This window comes from Macrosteles quadrilineatus, unplaced genomic scaffold (assembly GCF_028750875.1).
Source record: "Macrosteles quadrilineatus isolate MER2022 unplaced genomic scaffold, UCM_ALF_1.0 Scaffold_7__1_contigs__length_78375512, whole genome shotgun sequence".
Classification (NCBI taxonomy): Eukaryota; Metazoa; Arthropoda; class Insecta; order Hemiptera; family Cicadellidae; genus Macrosteles; species Macrosteles quadrilineatus.
In genome coordinates, this window is record NW_026542600.1 from 28,453,794 (window position 1) to 28,475,511 (window position 21,718).

At 38.9% G+C, this 21,718-nt stretch overlaps 1 protein-coding gene across 1 annotated transcript in view; it reads left to right on the plus strand.

Moving 5' to 3' along the window:
- LOC128998154 (glycine receptor subunit alpha-2-like) overlaps positions 1 to 21,483 on the plus strand; it is a 194,505-nt gene extending 173,022 nt beyond the window's left edge. Inside the window, exons 6-10 of the mRNA XM_054424163.1 lie at positions 569 to 703; positions 2,665 to 2,856; positions 18,972 to 19,040; positions 19,789 to 19,946; positions 20,949 to 21,483. Coding sequence (XP_054280138.1) covers positions 569 to 703; positions 2,665 to 2,856; positions 18,972 to 19,040; positions 19,789 to 19,946; positions 20,949 to 21,080 — 686 coding nt within the window. The 3' untranslated portion in view covers positions 21,081 to 21,483. The remainder of the gene's footprint in view (positions 1 to 568; positions 704 to 2,664; positions 2,857 to 18,971; positions 19,041 to 19,788; positions 19,947 to 20,948) is intronic.
- The last annotated feature ends 235 nt before the right edge of the window (positions 21,484 to 21,718 follow it).

Below are 21,718 nucleotides of genomic sequence, written 5' to 3' on the forward strand. Positions count from 1 at the left end.
CTATGAATACAACTTGAGTAAAAATTTACTTGTTCATTAATTATCTTATTTCTATTTTTACATTTTTCCTTGTTAATATATAATTCATCCCAATGATTCATCACATTTCCTATTTACAATTCTTTAAAGCACATAGATTGTCCTCCATTTCCTCAATGAGTGGCCATTTTGTAACAAATGTTTAGTGACATTTTATCTTTATGGTTTGCTATTTGTCCATGCAGATGTGTGGTTTTTGAAACGTTTAATAAGGTCTTTCCAATGTATACATGCTCACAATCGTTACAACTTATTTTGTAGATGTCCAAAGTGTCAAATTTGTCATAATCTTCTATATGTAGATGCAGTATTTTTATTCAAAGTATTCTAAGTCCTTAAGGCCATGGATGCTCTATATTTCTTGCATTTTTTAGTCAAATAGGCCTATATAAGTTTAAATAGATCATTACAAGTTTTATTTTACGTATTTTCTATAATTAAGGTAATTTAATAACACCTAGAAGTTATTTCATTCAATTTACACTACAGAATAGGTTGTTTTACAATACATTTTCTCTTCGTGTTTCAGTTTCAAAAACTATAGAAGAATTAAGACTAGAATGGAAGACAATGAACCCAGTGATCATGGGTAAAGGACTCAAAATGCCGCAGTTTGAAATAAAGGATATTGCTGCTTCCGACTGCCAGGAATCTTTCCAGATAGGTAGGTAGTTTATGATTATAAACTAATTAACTCCCTCCAAATACACTTGTTCAATTCCTTGTTCACTTGTTCACAGTATAAAAATGGTGTTATACCGTAAACAAATAAATAAATAAATTATTTACCTACGACCGTTTATTAAAGTAGCCATTTCAGTACAGTTTTTAGAATTTAAAAGGTTCACTTAACAGCTGTTTACTTTCATAACAGCATAGTTTTTCTCAAAACAACACGGGTAACGGACCAATGAGGTTCAAGGATTGTGAGAAAAGAAGTAAAATTGTAATGCTTCGAACGTCAACTAATCAGCTGATCAGCTGATCATTTGAAAATGTTAGTTGTTGATCCGACTTGTTCCTATTGATACACGCGTATTCTTAACCTAAGTTAGTGGGAGTTAAAGGAAGGTAGATTAAACTGATTTAAAAATTTCAGTTAGTGAAAGTGAAGTTAACGAGATGGAAATGAGAGCACAAACTGTTTGTGCTAATTGTTTGTCACCAAAATTGAAACAAAGGTATGAATTACATACCAGCAATTCATTAAATGGACGAAACAAATTAAGGTTATATTGATAAATGAAAATGTGCTTCTGGTTTATTTTAAAAACCTCTTAACCACTCGCCAAGGCTCGTGCCTTAAATTTTCTACACGTGTCGTAAAGAGTAACTTAACGCAATCGTTGCGTAAAGTACTATTTACGTTGTGACCTCCAAGCAATAAGTAACTAAATTGTCAATTTAAAAATCATGTAATAGAATTGTTCACTAGGCATTGTCATTTTTTCTTCATAAATGTATTTTATGTATATATATTTATCTGGTCCCTTATTTTATACTTAAATATTTTTCATAACCTTCACCATGTAGTTTATTAGGCAGTTGGGTGGATGTAGTAGAAGGTGTAAAGAGAATATTATGTTCCTTGTTCAATCCTAGATGAAAGCAGAAGCTTTTCCCTGGTTTGTAGCTGGAACCAGGTATCCCTTGTGAATTAAAATTTAGGTAAATGGCGCAGCTTAGGTAATAGCTACTCCTAGTCACCGTTTTTATTTTCTTGTTTCGCCTATTTGTACCTAAATATTAATTAGAGTTATACTATGTAATGTTTTTGGTAAGGTTCCTTTTTATGGTTTCTTTCGTTATTATTCAAATCAAATCAAATCAAATCCATTTATTGCCATCAACATTATAAATATATGTATAGCAACGTCATACAGTTTTCATCACAGTATATCCATTAACCTACTTAATATGTTCTACAAATTCTTTGACCTTATACACACATAAATCACACAAAATCTTTCTAATAGTAAATTTAAATTGTTGTATTTCAAGACATTTAATGTGAGCAGGTAACATATTATACAACCTTTTGCCAAATTCACTAAAGTTATTTATTGTGGTCATACATAGGTTTGGACGGAGAAAAGAGTTTTGTCTGGTAAAATGGTTATGAACCAAATCATTTGCAGGGAACTCTCTAATATTATTTTTAATATACAATAAACAATCTAAAATTTACAGAGAAGTGACAGTTAAAATTCCAAGTTTCTTGAATAATGGCTTACAATGTGTTTCACTGTGTTACAATGTGTTTCACTGTGTTACAATGTGTTTCGCGTTGGGATTTCTGGTTTTTGCTATTAATTCTAATAACCATAAGCAGTTTTCTGAAATCGAGCTCCACTGAAATGAGCTATACATAGTTTCCAATATGAACTGCTAAAATCATTTAATAAATTAAGCTTTCCGATATTTCTACCTACTTAAAATCAGAATCACATACGCATGAAAACCCTTTCTAAATTATTTACACAATTGTGTAATTTATTAATTGTAAATTACTTCTTTTATCAACTAGTTACGAAAGTAAAATGTTTACCTAAATATGTTTTTCAGTGGCTAATGAATAAAATCAATGGCCTAATGAATAAAAACAATGGGGGTTTCGTTTACCAGGTAACTACAGCTGTTTAGTGGCAGAGTTCTATCTGAGCCGGTCAGTAGGTTTCCATCTGGTCCAGAGCTATCTGCCAACTATTCTGATTGTGGTCATCTCCTGGGTCAGCTTCTGGATGGACGTCGACTCCGTTCCTGGCAGAACCACCCTAGGGGTCACCACTTTGTTGGCTGTATCTTCACAGAGTTCAGGTAAATAAAAGAGGTAGAAATAACTATTTAATTAAATTGGCTATAGGAAATTTCTTATAAAAACTACGAGGAAAGGGTAAATTTGTAAATACAAACCTCAAAATAACAGTAAAATGTCACATTTTAAATTCGATAACCAGATTTAAACAAATAAAACATTAAACTCGTAATACTCTAATATAATTAGCATACTCATTAAATATCCATGTGGTTTACAAAAAAAGTTACGTCTGAATGTGGTTTAGAATAGGACAGCAGCCTCACCCGGCTTCTCTACAGGGGTTGGACCTCGACGCTACTCCAAAAAAGCGTTGCCAACACTTCACGAGTTAGCTCATTCAAGGCTAATGGTCTTAAACGCAGAAACGTTTTTTTTTTTTTTTTTTTTTTTTGAGGGCCAGGCTAACAAGTTACCATGGGATTGCATCGCAGCTAGAACAGCTTATTGTGCACCCTCGTTCACAGGTCCTCATTCTCCGTCAAATCCCAGGTCCTTGGTGAACCGTGAGAGCCTCTTGACTATGGTGACCTGTTCTTCCCTTTGATCTCCCATCAATAGGCCAAGGGATCTCATACTCAGACCTTGTAGGGGGGGCCCTAAATATACCTCCACAGCTTTCACAAGGTCTCTGGCTGGGGCAAGCCGTAGCGAGATTTCCCTGAAAGGACTCAGCTCCTGAACTTGCTTGACCAGCCAATCCTTTGTGGCTGCGTCAGCACAGCCTCCACCTTTCTTCCTGGAGGCTTCATTAGAGTCAGCTTTGGGGGTACCACCCTTGCCCTGCTTTTTCCCAGCATCCTAGTTCCCGGAGGAACTGGCTTTACAGGCAGCAGAGTTAGGGTGCTTGGAAGCCCACACCAGCCTCCTCTCACTTCTGGATAGCACCTTTTCGCCTTTGGCTAAAGCATCCGCTATCCTCCGTCTTCGCAACTCACCCCTGGAAAGTCGTTTTTTGTACGAGGGATCTCATACGCAGACCTTGTAGGGCTGGGCACATAAATATACCTTCACAGCTTTCACAAGGTCTCTGGCTGGGGCAAGCCGTAGCGAGATTTCCCTGAAAGGTCTCAGCTCCTGAACTTGCTTGACCAGCCAATCCTTTGTGGCTGCGTCAGCACAGCCTCCACCTTTCTTCCTGGAGGCTTCATTAGAGTCAGCTTTGGGGGTACCACCCTTGCTCTGCTTTTTCCCAGCATCCTAGTTCCCAGAGGAACTGGCTTTGCAGGCAGCAGAGTTAGGGTGCTTGGCAGCCCACACCAGCCTCCTCTCACTTCTGGATAGCACCTTTTCGCCTTTAGCTAAAGCATCCGCTATCCTCCATCTTTGCAACTCGCCCCTGGAAAGTCGTTTTTCGTTCCTTTCCGGTTTCTGCGAGCTTGTCGTCATCGTCAGATTTCAGTAGACCTTCCTCCTCCATTTGGTCAGACTGTCTACATTGTTCTCACGAATACCGGGTATTTAAGTCCACCTCCCCAGTGACCCGATTAGAGAGGTAAGGGGTGTGTACGACTGGGTTACCTCTGGTTCCCAGAAGGCTCCGTTAAGACACTGAATATTAGGCCCCCAGTGCCACAAGACTCTTGGCACGGATCGCATTACACCTTAGTCTCGGGCCCCCCTCACTTGGTTCTGTAGGTGGACCAACACCCAGTGGCAGAAGGTAGCTCTCCGCAGCTAACAAGTGAGAGTTGGGGTTTAGGTTGTGGCCAATCTGCCGAACCAACCCCGCATGCGAGGTTTGGCCGGAACGGCGCGAAATTTTCTCCCACTCACTAAACCCCCATACCTTCCCGCAGAAACGTACATCACCAAAGAAGTTCTAATGAAGTTAGTTCTTACCGCCACTTAAAAAAAAAACAAAAAAAAAAACAACAGGGACATTTACGAGTAAAACAGGTGCTTAGAACCTTCAATATCTGTGATAGAATGCATAAGACAGACGTTATGAAACTATGCAAGTACAATCAACTTCATTTTAGAACCTAAGTAAGAGACATAATCACTACGTCTGAGAACTAAGTCTTTTGCTGTTAGCCTCAATGATGAAACTTTGTAGTTTATGAACTGAATTGTTGGAATTAGCCTTAATGATAAAATGATCGCTGTTGGACGTAACCATCCAAATTGTTTACTCATTAGTCAAATCTACTATCTTTTATGAGCCATACTCCTTTAAACACTATAGAGATTTATTTTACTGTAATAATAAATAGGCTTTGATTCGATATCTTATTTAAATCAAACAAATTAATTATAACTAGTGGTCGTCCAGTGGTCGAAAATTCGACCAAAAACATGTAACGTATTACCTATTGGATACTGAAATAGACATCCCGTCTATATGGACCAGCTGTCGCAATTTTCTTTTATTAAAAACATGTAGTTGTGTGAGCCATTCACCGAAAGCGTGTCTTAAATTATATTTTCTACCTTATTCTTTGTTGCTGACAAAGTTGATGGGTCATAACAGTTGCTATAGCTCATTCAAAAAGTGTTCTCTATTTTAACCGCACGCTGTAAATAAAACACGTGATTGGAATTTCTTCCATTTGTTTTGATTTTCTGTTTATATTTCGTTGTTATGTCATCACCAGCATGGCAACCCATTAAGCCCATGTTAATTTTTTTTTAAATTTCAAATTCAAATTGTGCTTATATTTGAGCATATTTTAATTTTTAAAGGGATTCTGCACTTCTACAGGAAAATATCTTTTCAACGGTATTCTTAGATTTTCCCTGCGATGCACACGAGCTGAGAAAAAAGGTTTTAAAGAAACATGCTTGCCTATTAATATATAGATAGATTTCATTTGCCATAACTAAACATACCCCATTATTTTCAAATAAACGAGTTATGAGAGGATAAAAATTTGATAGCTCATACCGATTACGATTATAGAGGCCGTGGATAATTTGTTACTACATAACACGTCCACTGAAAGACTCTACGGGGTTTAAAGTTCCACAAATGTTTTATTTATCGTATGCAAATATACTCCACAATGAAAGCTGATTGATACTTTAATCTACATAAGGAACTGGTTTAATTCAATATTAAAATAAAAACTTCACCGTTATTTATTAATTTTTATTTTAATGAGGCCTTTCGCCAGCGATGATATGCCTTTCGCCTTCATTATCTGACACATAACAAAAACTGAAGGTTTTATGTATATAAGTTTTAAAATAAAACGTAATAAATGGGTGGTTAAATATGAAAAAATATTCTTCCAAGTACATTTAGGTAAAACTATAAATATCTAATTATTTGCGTATAAAATAAAATATGAAGTGTTTAACTTATAACATTTTAAATTTTGAATTAAGTAATGTTACGGTTTAAATTGGGCCATTATCGTTATTTACTAGATTGTCCATTTTATTTATGAATAATGTTGTTTATGAATTTGTAATGTGTTGTCCATGTATTTATTTCTTTGGGTTTGTTTACATTTTTCAGCAACTTATCATTTATTTTTGATTAGAATTGTGTAGTCTGTTTCTAAACAATGTTAGTTGCTGAATATTGCTGATGTTTCTGGTCTCTTGTGTAATGTGAGAAGTGTGTTCTTTGAATCTAGTTTTAACATTTATTTTTATTAACACGAGATACTTCATCTCACCCTTGGTACACAAAATTAGATAAATGCTAATTTTGTATTATATGTAATTTACTTTTAAGATTCCCAAGAATACTTTTAATTCTCTTTCTTGCTTTAAATGAAACCATTAATTCAGCATTTTTCTCAAACGTTTTCTTGATATCTTTATATGATGAGGTATAGGTAATGCGTATCCATTTTTCATATTTTCATAAACTGTTCTAGTTTAGTTCTTCTTTTATGTTTTCTCATTAAAACTTTTCTCAACATGTTGTCTATGATTTTGACTTATCTACGTATTATATGTATTTTGTTTTTTGTTTTATGTTTTTCTTGAGACACTGGGGTATTTAAAACCCAGAGGTGATCCAGCGGTGTGGCCTCTGGTTACGCGCATAAGTGAGAGTGAATTTTCCAGCCTTTCCAGCAACTCTAAACAAAAATGTTTTATGCTCTCGTTCCTATTGCACTTCTGAAGACGATAGCCGCTTTACTAAGCTCTCCAATCAGTTGTCCAGCTATGAGTTGCTATCAGTGTCAGCTATCAGTTGACCAGTATATCTCGTCTTGGAACCATAGGGGGGATCAATTCTGTGAAGGATGAGGTCAAGAAACTTCGAGTACTACTGCTGTCGAATCTAGAGTAGATAACTTGAAATCTGAGATCACTGCTCTGTATAACCTTAAACCATAGTTTGCCTATAGCTGTGAAGAAATTATCGGCAAAATGAACGAGCGAAGTAAGCAGGCTTCTAATCTTGTTGTATATAATTTGTCTGAATCTAAGAGTGCCAATGTTGAGACCAGAATCAGTCACGATAGAGCATCGTTTTCTGAATTAGCTAAAGCCGTGAAATTCACCTTAAACACCGAATAAACAAAACTTTTTATAATTGGAAAACCAGCAAGGAATAAAATTTGCCCCTTGAAATCTATATTTAAGACAGCGTCTCATGTGAGACTCTTCTTTGACCATTTCTCATCTTGTAAGTTAGGTGAGGGTGATAATAGAAAAAGACAAACTCAAGACGACAGTGAAGACTACGACAATGTAGAATAATGAGTTGCTGCCCCGCTGCCCCCGCTGCAGCAAACCTGCGACTAAGAGAATTTCCATTTGCCTGTATTGATTTTCAATTAATCTATTAAATTAACATTTTTGTTAACGAGTACCTAAGGTTTGCTTCTACAGGGAAAGTTTTTTTATTAAAATATTAATAGCTTAGTATAAAATAAATAAATCTGCTAAGTTTGATCAAAATACATCCAAAACAAGCCACAACTACATTTTACAATGTTCTCCATAAGAATAACATGGGAATTTTAAATTAACTACTTTTTAAATTCTCTCTCTCTCTCTTTATATATATATATATATATGCATGTATAAAAATTTGAACGAATAGTTTTTTTTTTGCCTCTGTGGACATCGAAATGAAAAAAGGTAAATCGGCCCCGGGCCTAGGTCTTACCTTGAGACCTACGGTAATAGCTACTTCCCTTATAGGGAAATTCGCTAATAGTCACTAAGGTTACTGAAAAGCTATTAACAACTTATTTTTACCTGTAGGCCTATTATGTAAGATACAATTTTACACGAATAAAATATTAATGTAACAATACAAAATAATAAAACTCAACTATGTTGAAATTGATTTTTTTACATATTGTCTTTTTCAATATAACGCAAATACTAACATCAGCTAACTTCAAAATCTTGTATCATTATTACATGCCATAATAATGATGTAAAGAATGTGTCTTGCTAGTAACTTAAAAAAGCTCAGGTTTAAATTAACAAAACTTATATTTTGTTTCCTTAGAGGTAACACTATAAGGTCGTATACCAAGTTTTTTTTTAATTGGGCAAAAAATGCAATCACGTTTTCCGCCGCCCTTTTGAAACAGCCTGAGTTATATGGCTAATATATGATACAATAATTTAAGAGTAACATTATAACGAGGTTTTATACTAAATTTAATGATATTCAAACTAAAAACGCATAGTTTATAGATTAATTACCATATTTTAAAATAATCTAATTATTTAATTATATGGACAATTATTATCTCAAAGTCTAGAAGTTGTCCAAATGTACTTTGTAAGTACCTGCTATTTTCTGCATCTAAATACTATCAAAATTAAATATCACCAATAAAAAAAACGTAATAGAACAAAACAAGGTTCAAGGAAAATTCCCTGTTTGGTTGCCGGCGTACTATCCCAATTTACAAATCAACAAATAAAAAAAAAAAATATTTCTTTATTGATGATCAATACCACAAACTTTTTGAAACCCAATAACCAATATGCCCCATGAAAGCCATCGCATGTACCGACTGTTTTCATATTATGAAAACAAAAAACATTAAATAATAATTACCTTAAGATATAGGGCTTTGATGAGACTTTTTTATAATTAAAATTACTCCATAACTAGCTTATTGAACATCCTATGATTTGAATTATAATGCTTAAATGAAAGCCGTTGGTTTATCGAGCATTTTGATGCCAAAAACAGTAGAAAAGAACTACAGAATATTCTTAGGAAGAATTATTATATAAATTATTTCCATTTAATAGATAGGTACCCCTCTTTATCATAAAAAAATAATAAAAGTTATTTTTAACATTTTGTTGTGACGTTATCCTTGATCCAACAAAGATCCCTATAGGTGCAATGGATGCAGAATTTACAATATCTACAACTTTTGTAACATGTTTTAGGGCCTTTTTTCCAGAGAGTTTAGCACAAAGTTGAAAAAAGTAGGGATAGTACATATTTTTTATCCAAATTATTAATTTTAAAAATAAATACTGGCCTTAAAACCCACAATATATAATTAAAATATGATATTTTCCTGCATGGAATTCCACTGTGAGTATTTTAAAAGTGTTTGCACTGCTGTAGATAGCATGGCATTTTCATAACATAGTTTTAAGTAAAAGCTTACACTGCAAATTACGTTTTCCGCCATTTTCCAAGATGGTGACTATTGCCCAAGGGTACCAAAAAAGTACCCGGTGGTTTTATGGTCTACATACCCTAAATAACTCAAATCAACAATAAAAAAAACTTAATAGAACAAAACCAGGTTAGGGACAAAATCCTCATTTGGCTGCCGGACTATAACAAATTCTGATTTATTTCCCGGGACACGCTAAAATCGAGCGCAAACATATGGCTTCACTTCATACCGAACTTAAAGAACGTGTCAAGAAAGGGGAAAAGGAGCTCACTTTTAAATATATGAATGCTGTACCTGATATTGTTAACAAGCCAAAAAAATCTATTAACGCCTGGTCGGGCTTGATGAGTAAATCCTTACTTTCACAGCGTGAAGGGCCTTCGCACTAAGCTCCAATTATTGAAAGAGTCAATTAGGACATCACCGTATGATATCATCATCCTTGTTTCTAACGTCTTCTAGCGTATTTGGCTGAGACTAACGTTAGCCTCAATATCTCCACTTTTGAATTGGGCTTGAACAATTTCAATGTGTAACGCAAGGACCGATCACCGACCAGTAGTGAAAAGGAGTCAGAGGGCGTTACTTTGGTTGCTGCACATAATACTCACCCACCTTTTGAAATTATTACATCCTATGTAATGGGTCAAAATTATAGAGGGGTAAAGGTTTTACATTTATTATTTAATTATCGGTAGGCCTATACCTTACCTGGTTGGTGGCAGTGGTAAACCTATCATGGTAAGGTAAATAGGCTGTTTTAGGCCTATCCTAGGGTTGAAGAAGGGATAACCTCACTTTTGGCCAAATCACTAAAGACACTATTGTTGAGATTCAAAAGTCACAGTATAGCATTGTTGTGTACAAAACGAGTGATAAACCGTTTCCGTGTAACTCCCATACCTAATATACACCTTTGGGAAGTACGGTCAGAGTTGTTGTTTAGGCTAGGGTGGTGAACCGCGATCACAAATACAATATCACGTACATAACATGCATACACTTTGTCGGACACTAAGTTACACATCACGGGTGGAAATTATACGCTTTGTTTAAATCAGCGATGATCTTAAAGTCCTGCCGTATAATTTCACAGTCGGCGCAGGTGAATAACAACATTAACAACATAACCTGTTACCACTAGTCGGCTGTCTTGGCGTTGTGTTGTAACAGCGCCAAGTTTGAACTCGTGACGTCACCGATCAGCTGGGAATTGAATCAGCTGATTCCCCATCCCTAAAGGATTAGGGAGGGGGAAAGAGAGGAGATCCCTTGTGGGCTAGGTATGCAAGAGAAATTCTAATCCTGCGCTTGACAGAGTTAAGACGTGACTTCGTGATTAGTGATTTTGCCATTAGCGTGATATTACGCCGTGCGAAGTGCTTTAGGTAGTGGAGATCCCTGGAGTATACAGGTAACTCACCGTTTGTTTTAATAGTGTTTACTATTGTTCAGAGTTATTACTTAGCAATTAACCCTCATTTTATTCTTTTGGACATAAAACACACGGTAGGGTCTTTGTCGGGTGTTCGAACCTGTATAAGTCGGCTTTAGCGTATGCTAGGGCACCCGTGGGTGGCGATAGCCTAAAGATTTTTAGTGATAAATATTTCGTTTAATATTGTATTTACAATATAGATTGAGGGTGACAGGGTTGGCTGAATATTCATTAGGTGTTGAACTGCTGCGGCTAAGCGGGCAAAGTTGAACCCGTCTCTGCAGGTCGTGCAAACACGAGGTCGGGTGGAGCACGCTTAGTATATTCAGCTAAGTAATATTCTAAGTGTTGAGGTTGACGAAACTGCAACCTCAATTTGTTTCAAAATTTCGTTGAACGGTTTTTCATTATTTTTAAATTTAATTTAATTAGCTGTTTCCAGGTGTGAACGATGACGATGGTATAGTAGCGTTGTTGGTTACCGGTACTGAGTTCACACCTGATTCACACTACATTTTTGCGTCCATACAAATCTGTACCTGTGCTAGGTTTTTGAGTCAATTTAATCAATAATTTTTATCTGAATCCTGGAAACTTCCCAGCACGCCGACTTGAGCGATCCGATGGCGAGAGTTGGTGACGTCTTTTCCGCTTTAACTACGGAATAGCGTATATATTCCTAGCGGGAAAAACGGCACGTTACACCTATGCCGGCGTAGAGTGCGTATTTATTTCATCTTCGAACTTTGGCCAGCCTTTTCACCTTTTTAACCTAAACATAGACGTGGGTGAACTTAATTTTTTTTATTTTATTATTTTTTTTATTTTATTTTTGACTTTATCTGATTAGGCCCGTGTTACGGTCATGCCAAATACCACTGAAGTTGAGTCGTCGGTTACTCAAACCGTTACCACAGTACCGGTAGTAGTGACAACTTGCGCTGGGACCTTTACGGTGACTACCAGTAGTACTGCGAACTTTCCCAATGTCACGCGGGATGTGATACCCCCTGGTACTCTAGGGGCGATCCCAAGGACAAACCCGACAATTTTGGTTGAAGGCTTGAGGTCTCCGTTCGATGATCCTCGCGTGGGGTGGATCCACGAATTGCGTAAAGAGGACCTCACATGTGAGATGGAGAGGTTTGGACTAGACACTCGAGGGAAGGTGGAAGATCTGAGGAGAAGGTTTTGCCAGTTCTGGAAGGACATTCCAACAATAATTTCCAACAATAATTGAACACTAATTGATTGACATGCGATCGGTAAATGACTCGTCAGTTAAGGATGTGTATCCTTTACCCGAATCAATGGAATCCTGGAAAAATTATGCCAAGCCAAGTACATCAGCACCTTGAATCTTAAGAGTGGGTATTGGCAGGTACCTCTGGCAGTTGAAAGCCGGGCGATAACCGCGTTTACGGTTCCCGGCCGAGGGCTGTACCAGTTTACCGTTATGCCCTTTGGATTACACTCAGCCGGTGCGACGTTTCAGAGGTTACTCGATAAGGTTATAGGTGTTGAACTTGAACCTAAGGTCTTTGCATACCTTGACGACTTGGTAGTGGTGTCGACGACCTTTGCGGAGCACCTCGAATTTCTGAAACTAGTATTTGACCGACTTTGTGCTGCTGGCTTGATGTTGAACCCCGAAAAATGCCACTTCTGCAAACGCCAGTTAAAGTATATTGGACACGTGGTAAATTTTGAGGGAATAACCACTGATCCTGAGAAGGTTCAGTCGATTAGTGAGTTCCCGATACCTACCAATATCAAGAAGCTGCGTAGTTTCTTGGGTCTGGCGTCCTGGTATCGGCGCTTTATTGAAGGCTTTGTGACGGTGTCGGTGCCTCTACAACATTTACTTAAGAAAAGCGCAAAGTGGCAATGGGGCGATGCACAAGAGTCTGCGTTTCAAAAGTTGAAGGAGCTTTTGTGCTCTTCTCCCGTATTGGCCTGCCCCGACTTCAGTAAAACCTTCACGGTGCAGGTTGACGCCTCGAATGTGGGGCTGGGTGCCACCTTAACCCAGGAAGTTGAGGGCAAGGAGGTGGTGATCGCATATGCGAGTCGTCTGCTGACTGACCAGGAATCCAAGTACTCTACCACCGAGAAGGAGTGTCTTGCCTTGGTCTGGGCAGTCAGGAAGTTTAAACCCTACTTGGAAGGTTACCACTTTGTGGCGATTACAGATCATGTTGCTCTCAGCTGGCTCATGAAACTACGTGAACCGAGCGGTAGATTAGCTCGGTGGGTCATGGAGCTCCAGCAGCATGATTTTGAAATTAAGTACCGCAAAGGCACGTTGAACAGGGTAGCCGACGCCTTATCCAGGTATCCAGTGGGCCTTGGGCCAAGTTATTTGGGTGACGAAGCGTGTCTTAACCCAACGGGGGTGGCTGCCGTGGAAGGTAGTGAGGCTGTTGAGGGCAACAAACCATCAGTGGACTCTATGCCGTCAGGTGATGAGACTGGCGCGTCTACACTCGTTCCTGGTGATAACAAACCGGAAGAGGAACTTATTAAAGATCGATGGTACGAACGTATGTTCACGTTGGTGACTAACCGGCCCGGTAGAATTAAGAATTACTGTGTTAGGGCTGGACAGTTATACCGCTCCTTTGGCAATGCAGAAAACCCAGTCTGGAAGATGTGTATTCCTCCTGACCAAATACGAGCTGTATTAGAAGAGAACCACGATTTACCGACGGAAGGGCATCTGGGTGTAAAGAAGTCAATGGCCCGGGTGGCCGTTCGGTATTACTGGCCGGGTTGGAGGGGAGATGTCAAAATCTATGTACGGAGTTGTCCTCAATGCCAAACCTTCAAGGTGGCGCAAACAAAACCCGCCGGTAAAATGTATTTCAGGCGCCCAAAGGGTCCCTGGTCGACAATTTCTGTGGATCTCATTGGACCTTTGCCGATGACACGGTATAACCATCGGTTTCTGGTGGTGATACAAGACACATTCAGTAAGTGGCTGGAGCTTGCTCCAAAAGGAGCTGCAACCGCACAGAACGTGACCCAGAAATTGAAGACGGTGTTGATGCGTTATGGGGCTCCAGAGGTGATGATCTGCGACAATGGGACTCAGTTTGTCTCTCGAATAGTCCGCAGCCTGGCCGCTGAATGGGACGTGCAATTGCAAACCACGGCCCCGTATAGCCCTCAGTCAAATCCGGTCGAGCGTCCGAATCGGGTTGTGAAAACCATGATTGCCCAATTTGTGAATGACAATCACAAGGGGTGGGACCGGCTGTTGGAAGAGTTTCAGTTTGCGGTGAACACCGCTAGACATGACTCTATCGGATTCTCCCCGGGGATGCTCTGTTTTATGAGGGAGTTAAAACCCCCAAAAACGATTTATGGGACGTCCTTTGAGAGTTCCGGGAGGAGGCTGAACCGTCGGTGGGTGAGGTCTATGAAGGTCATTGCAAAACCTTCCGGGAACTCTATAGCCAAACCCACCATAACCTCAAAGCTGCGTACCAACGCCAGGCCAAATATTATAACCTGAGGCGGCATGAGGCGACATACGAGATCGGTGACCGGGTTTTGCGAAGAGCGCACGTACTATCGTCTGCAGCGGATGCCGTGGTAGGCAAACTGGCTCCGAAGTTTCACGGCCCGTGCGTGATTACCGGTAAACGGGGGGTGAATGTCTACGAGGTGGAAGACGTTAGCTCTAAAACCCCTCATGTGGTTCACGTAAAGGACCTGAAACCTTTTGTGGAAAGGGTGGCTTAGATTGGTGTCGGAAGCGCGTTGAATGTGTTCTAACCCTGGTGGTGGTTCGGGAAGTATGTTTTGAGACCCGATGTTTTATGCAGCGCTTAGTTGCAGGTGGAGTCCCGGCTTACTCGCTTGCTCACCTGATATTTTGTACAGTAGCTGCTTCTGCTTGCCGAACCCGCTTACATAGTCGTAACTAGTGCCTTAGACTGTAGTGGGTGTTAAAGGTGTTGGTGGTTAATAATTGTACTATCTGGGACGGGATGGCAGGTTTACGGGCCAATAAACGGTGCTCAGTGGGGGACCTGGAAACACTCGTTGGGGAAAAAATCGTTAATGGACGGGTGGTAAATTCATTCCTCCGGCTCATCGAGCGTAGGTACCTCTTCTACCCTACGTTGCCAAGAGTCGTGAGTTTCGACACAGAGTTTTTATGGTCGTGGAAGAGGGGGGGATATCAAGCGACCCGAAGGAGGGCAGCGGGGCTTGACATCTTCCAGCGTGAGATGATTTTCTTCCCACTGCATCTGCCCCAGGTAAAACCCCACGCTCACTGGTCGTTGGTGGTTGTGCGGCCAGAGGTGAAAGAGATTCAGTCGTACGACCCAATGGGATTTCTTCGGAGAATGGAGATGGAGGTCATCGAGGGATTTTTGAAGGAAAAGGCCAAAGAAGAGGAGGATCCGTTGCACCAGGAGGGGTGGAGGATCCTAGAAACCCCCCTCCGGTGTCCACGTCAAAAGGACGCTGTGTCCTGTGGGGTGTTTGTCTGCACCTACGGGGATAAGTTGGCCAGGAACTCCCGACTCCTGGGGGTGACCATCGACCCGGCTCGGGCCCGCCTGACCATCAAAGGGGTGTTGGAGCGTGGAAGATTTGACCGGGAGCAGTTTGATGAGGAGGAGAAGGCTCAAGACCAAGAGGTCCTCGATGTTGAAGTGGTGGATCTGTGCTCACCGGGTGACCCCTTGTTAGGTGAATTGGATCGAACGATAGGGGATCTCGCTGAAATCTCCTTGAGGGACACGGCCGGCGGACCAGCGACAGAGCCGATGGAAGAGGGGGAGATTGTGGAGGAGCTGCCCACATCCTGTGTGTCTCCTGCAGGCGGAAAGACTACCTCTGAGCCCCGACTATTTGTGGAGGCAGCTTTGAGTCTGCGAGGCGAATCGCCTTGCCTACAGATTGAGGCATCGGAGGCCGAGATGAGTGCACTCGAAGTAAATATTCCTCCGAGCCGTAAGGCAACCCAACCCCGGAGATCAACCTCTGCCTAGACCGTGGCTGTACGGTGATCAAAGAGTAAACCGGTTGGCCACGAGACGCGGTGCCCCTGATCGTGCAAGAGTGACATCACGTCAGCCTGGTGGGAGTCGAAAGGACCGACAGAACCGGCGGTGGGAAAGGCGACCGCACACACAACGGAGACTAGCTGAGGCTCCAAGTCGGCAGAGGAGTGGTCCTGCCCAACGCCATCCAGAGCACCTCAGGAGGGACTTACGCCGACGGAAAGGCACCCCAGGTCAACCCCAAGACGCAAGACGGCGTTTGGATCGGGGTGAAACCCGAGGTAGACCTCCTCCCCAGATGAAAGCCCGTGGGAGAGTAGAGAGGCCGCTGGTGTGGAGACCTGAGATGAGGGTGCAAAACCCCGCTCGAATCATTGTCACGGTGCCAGGACAAGGCAGGGAAAGGCGGTCGGTGACGGCGTACCAGCCTGGGAGGTCAGGACCCCAGCCCTGGATCCCTGACGAAATAATCAGGAGATTAGAAGAGGAGGCACCAGCCAACACACACCGTCAGCTACGAAATAGGAAGTGGCGTATCTATCTGTCGGATGGTAGCCGCGTAAGTGTGCGTCCTGCGATGTTAAGACGGTCGTTGGGGTGGGAGTAACTTCAACGGCATTAGATAATTAGAAGTATTTATTTTGTTTATTTTTAATGCTCGCTAGCTATTTTGTTTTTATTTCTGAATAACACTCTTGTGTTTGGTTTTTTTCTGTAAAAGGTGTCTTTCCTTTGTTTTGTTTGAAATAAGAGGTCTTAAATTCCTTGGAGATGTTTATTTTTCAAACTCTAGGCATGGAATCTTTTTTTTTGTTGGTTTTTTTTTTTTTGCTCCCCGAAGTAGGAGGGGGATATAATGGGTCAAAATTATAGAGGGGTAAAGGTTTTACATTTATTATTTAATTATCGGTAGGCCTATACCTTACCTGGTTGGTGGCAGTGGTAAACCTATCATGGTAAGGTAAATAGGCTGTTTTAGGCCTAGCCTAGGGTTGAAGTAGGGATAACCTCACTTTTGGCCAAATCACTTAAGACACTATTGTTGAGATTCAAAAGTCACAGTATAGCATTGTTGTGTACAAAACGAGTGATAAACCGTTTCCGTGTAACCCCCATACCTAATATACACCTTTGGGAAGTACGGTCAGAGTTGTTGTTTAGGCTAGGGTGGTGAACCGCGATCACAAATACAATATCACGTACATAACATGCATACACTTTGTCGGACACTAAGTTACACATCACGGGTGGAAATTATACGCTTTGTTTAAATCAGCGATGATCTTAAAGTCCTGCCGTATAATTTCACAGTCGGCGCAGGTGAATAACAACATTAACAACATAACCTGTTACCTGAACTCGTGACGTCACCGATCAGCTGGGAATTGAATCAGCTGATTCCCCATCCCTAAAGGATTAGGGAGGGGGAAAGAGAGGAGATCCCTTGTGGGCTAGGGATGCAAGAGAAATTCTAATCCTGCGCTTGACAGAGTTAAGACGTGACTTCGTGATTAGTGATTTTGCCATTAGCGTGATATTACGCCGTGCGAAGTGCTTTAGGCAGTGGAGATCCCTGGAGTATACAGGTAATTCGCCGTTTGTTTTAATAGTGTTTACTATTGTTCAGAGTTATTACTTAACAATTAACCCTCATTTTATTCTTTTGGACATAAAACACACGGTAGGGTCTTTGTCGGGTGTTCGAACCTGTATAAGTCGGCTTTAGCGTATGCTAGGGCACCCGTGGGTGGCGATAGCCTAAAGATTTTTAGTGATAAATATTTCATTTAATATTGTGTTTACAATATAGATTGAGGGCGACGGGGTTGGCCGAATATTTTGCCGGAATATTCATTAGGTGTTGAACTGCTGCGGCTAAGCGGGCAAAGTTGAACCCGTCTCTGCAGGTCGTGCAAACACGAGGTCGGGTGGAGCACGCTAAGTATATTCAGCTAAGTAATATTCTAAGTGTTGAGGTTGACGAAACTGCAACCTCAATTTGTTTCAAAATTTCGTTGAACGGTTTTTCATTATTTTTAAATTTAATTTAATTAGCTGTTCCCAGGTGTGAACGATGATGATGGTATAGTAGCGTCGTTGGTTACCGGTACTGAGTTCACACCTGATTCACACTACATTTTTGCGTCTATACAAATCTGTACCTGTGCTAGGTTTTTGAGTTAATTAAATCAATAATTTTTATCTGAACCCTGGAAACTTCCCAGCACGCCGACTTGAGCGATCCGATGGCGAGAGTTGGTGACGTCCTTTCCGCTTTACTACGGAATAGCGTATATATTCCGAGTGGGAAAAACGGCACGTTACACCTATGCCGGCGTAGAGTGCGTATTTATTTCATCTTCGAACTTTGGCCAGCCTTTTCTAATTTATGGAGTTTGTCACCTTCTGCTACCCAGTTGGGTAGTTACTAGAATTATCTTGGCAGGTTAATTCAACTTGCCTATAAAGGCCTGGATATACTACTTCCCAACCCCAATCAACTAGTTTTCATTTTGTATAAATCAATTAGTCCGAAATATTTTAAAGAGGTATTTGTTAATTAAGTATAATTCAACAGTCTTGAGTGTTGAAATTTTTTTTCCGGTTCTGAGATATAAAATTTGAATGATTACTAATACTGTATGAAAAAAAAGAATGAAACATTCCAAATCTACAATAGCTTAACATTTTCCTTCATTAACTCCATGATATGCTGTTTTTATCGAATTTACATAACTAAGAAACCATAACTGTCTATTATCATGTAAAATACCCATCCCTTTATTTTATTCGAATTATTTTGGATATCTGTAAATACCTAATTTAACCATTAATTGACTAAACAATTCGCGTGAATGACAATTTTTTATGTTAAGGTATAGTTCATGTATCTATTTTAAATTATTGATAATGACAATCCTAACCTTTAAGCCTCGGTTTCGAACTTCTTATATATATAGTGTAAAAAAAAATAATGCTAGACATTCGTGACCATATTAAACACGGCACTTACAATGGATGCTCTTGGTCAATTCAACAAAATTAATTTCATTTTTAAATAATTCAGTCCTTAAATGTTTCAGGCATTCAGAGTGGATTACCCCAAGTAAGCTACGTCAAAGCTATCGACGTTTGGATGGGAACATGCACTGGTAAGTTCATACAAACATACATTAGCGGAGCCCTTAAAATCCTCATATGACTTGTAGCTATGCTGAATCTAATTAGAAGGGCTTTTTGAACATTTAAATGCTCACTGATTCAAATACTTCTCTTATATTCTCGCCATGCTATCGAAAATAATTTAAGATTTTTGTCGGGTAAGAAAGTCAAAAAACATTGCCACGTATTTTTCGTATGTATTATTTATATTTTTGAAAGATACAAAAGTTATATGAATATGAAAACTAAATTAATGATTCGAATGTTTGCATTGAAAAATGGTTCAAACAACTATACTAGTTAAACCGCTTTATTTGACTATATTCTGTATTGCCATTTTTTATTGAAGTCACATATAAATTAATAAATTATTGCAGGATATACCTTTGAGTAAATTTAACTGATTACAATCACAGTAAAATATACGAATAAGTAGCAAGGGAATCGTAAATACATTATTCTTGGAGTTACTATAAACAATAGCATCCCCGTCATTTTTGGGATTCGTTTGCTGTAGGGTTTGAGAATGGTCAAATAAAGAAGATGAGAACTAATTGTCTCTGAATCGGAGATCCTGCAAAAAGAGATACGATGATTAATGAATCAATACTAACGTCACGAGAACTCAAGTGCATCTAGCGCCTGTTCCGAAAAGAAATTGTTCTTCTTCAATTATATCTGTTTAAAATATGTAAAATTGTGTTTAAAGCCATTAACCACGATTTCATGTATTTTTAGCGTTTGTATTCTGCGCTCTCTTGGAATTCACGTTCGTCAACTATATGTGGCGGAAGGTGACTCCTGAGATGACCCGACGAGCCATAGTGACCGCCCCTCTCAACACCATCAATGGGGATGCTGCTCCAAACCCCCTGGACTCAATGCCACCATCTCTGGTTAGTTATTTGATGAAATACTATTAAACCCTACGTTTATAGATAAGGAAAACAATATGTGAATTTAATTTGCTTGTACGTCGGTCAAAATACAGCATTTGATCTAAATTTAAAAGCATACCAATCATGTCATAAGAAACATGATTCCAATAAATAAATTTTATGGTTCAAACCTTTTCAAAAACCAAGAAATGAGTTTAACGAGATATTGCAAACAATATATTTATTACATGTATTTTGGAACATACTGTTCCGAATTACTTTTTCATCCATTAATAAGTAATAAAAAATAATTAACTAGTTAACATAAAATTTCAGAACAAACAGCTTTTTAAGCATCCAATACACTGCTGCATTCAATACATGACTGTTTTGTAAGAGAATATATAATATGAATGGATTGGAAATGGTAATATGGGCTATAGTTGGTTAGTTCAGATTTATTTGGCTTTGTATAATTATACCTGATTGATTTAAACTGTGTTTAAAATTAAAGAAAATTTAATTATCAAATATTTTTACTTTTGCCACCAGAGTTTGTAAAAAAGCCACTAAGAACAACAATAATTGAAAAAAGCATTAGTGAGTGTAGCAAGTCATATGTGGTTATTTATATGAGACATTTCACCGTTAATCCTGTGAAATGTAAGCAAATATTGTTCATGTAGTTCAAGAAAATCGATACCACAAAATAAATAATTTTTCTTTTGGATGAAAACATTATACGCTTTACAAACGGTATGAAAGCACGTTTTACAATGTATACTTTCCAAACAATCTATATATATCTAAATGTATAAATGTATGTGTATGTAGTATAAATGTATATAAATTATATATTGCTTTGACTTTTTAGTGGGCTAATGTCACTAGGCGTTCAGACAATGGTAGGTTATAGTTTGTGTTTCATGGTTCTATATATAAAAAAAACTTTTAATATAAAAAACCTTCCTCAACCCTCTTGCGTTAAGTTTCCAGCATAAAAATAATTTATTTTTACAGGCCAAGAAGTGCACACCGGGAAATCTCACCAATACTGTAATGGCCCGGAGAATAGACGAATACTCAAGGCTACTATTTCCTCTCACATTTGCTATCTTCAATGTCTTATATTGGTCCTACTATCTCAAATGAGGACCTCTTACGTGGGGTTAGGACCGTAGGAACCCACCTTCAAGCCACCCCACAACTCTTCGTATTGAATTATCAGTGGATTCAAAGTGAAAATGTTTACATAACTAAACCAAACACATTTCTTGAAATGGTAAAATTAATGTAAACAAATCAATTTTAAGTTTGTCTTTGAATAAGTCAAAATATTTTGTTCTAGTACTCTCACTGTAACAATCATCAAATGACTCCAAACGGTTCAACATAAACTCGCTATGGTTTTTATAAGTTTCTCAGCATCTAAACCTGGAATATAAAGTGATGATGGATCTTTTATGTTTGGTTCGACATGTAAATATTGTAAATAATCTTCACGTTGTGTTGTGATTAAATTAAATGTATTATACTGTAAAATATAAATCTTAACTCTTTTCTAATAAATTACTCGGTATATTTTTTGTATCAAATTTAGATAATTTAACAAAATGTAATTAAATTGTAGTTGTATTAGTTAAATATCACACAGGGGAATAATATGTATCACTCACTATTATGCTACTGTAATTATGAATCACATATGTATATTGCTAAGAATTAAATTAAAATTCCAGTTTAGATTTTAACGTGGTAAAATTAATGTTTCCTTTATGTACAAAAATCAA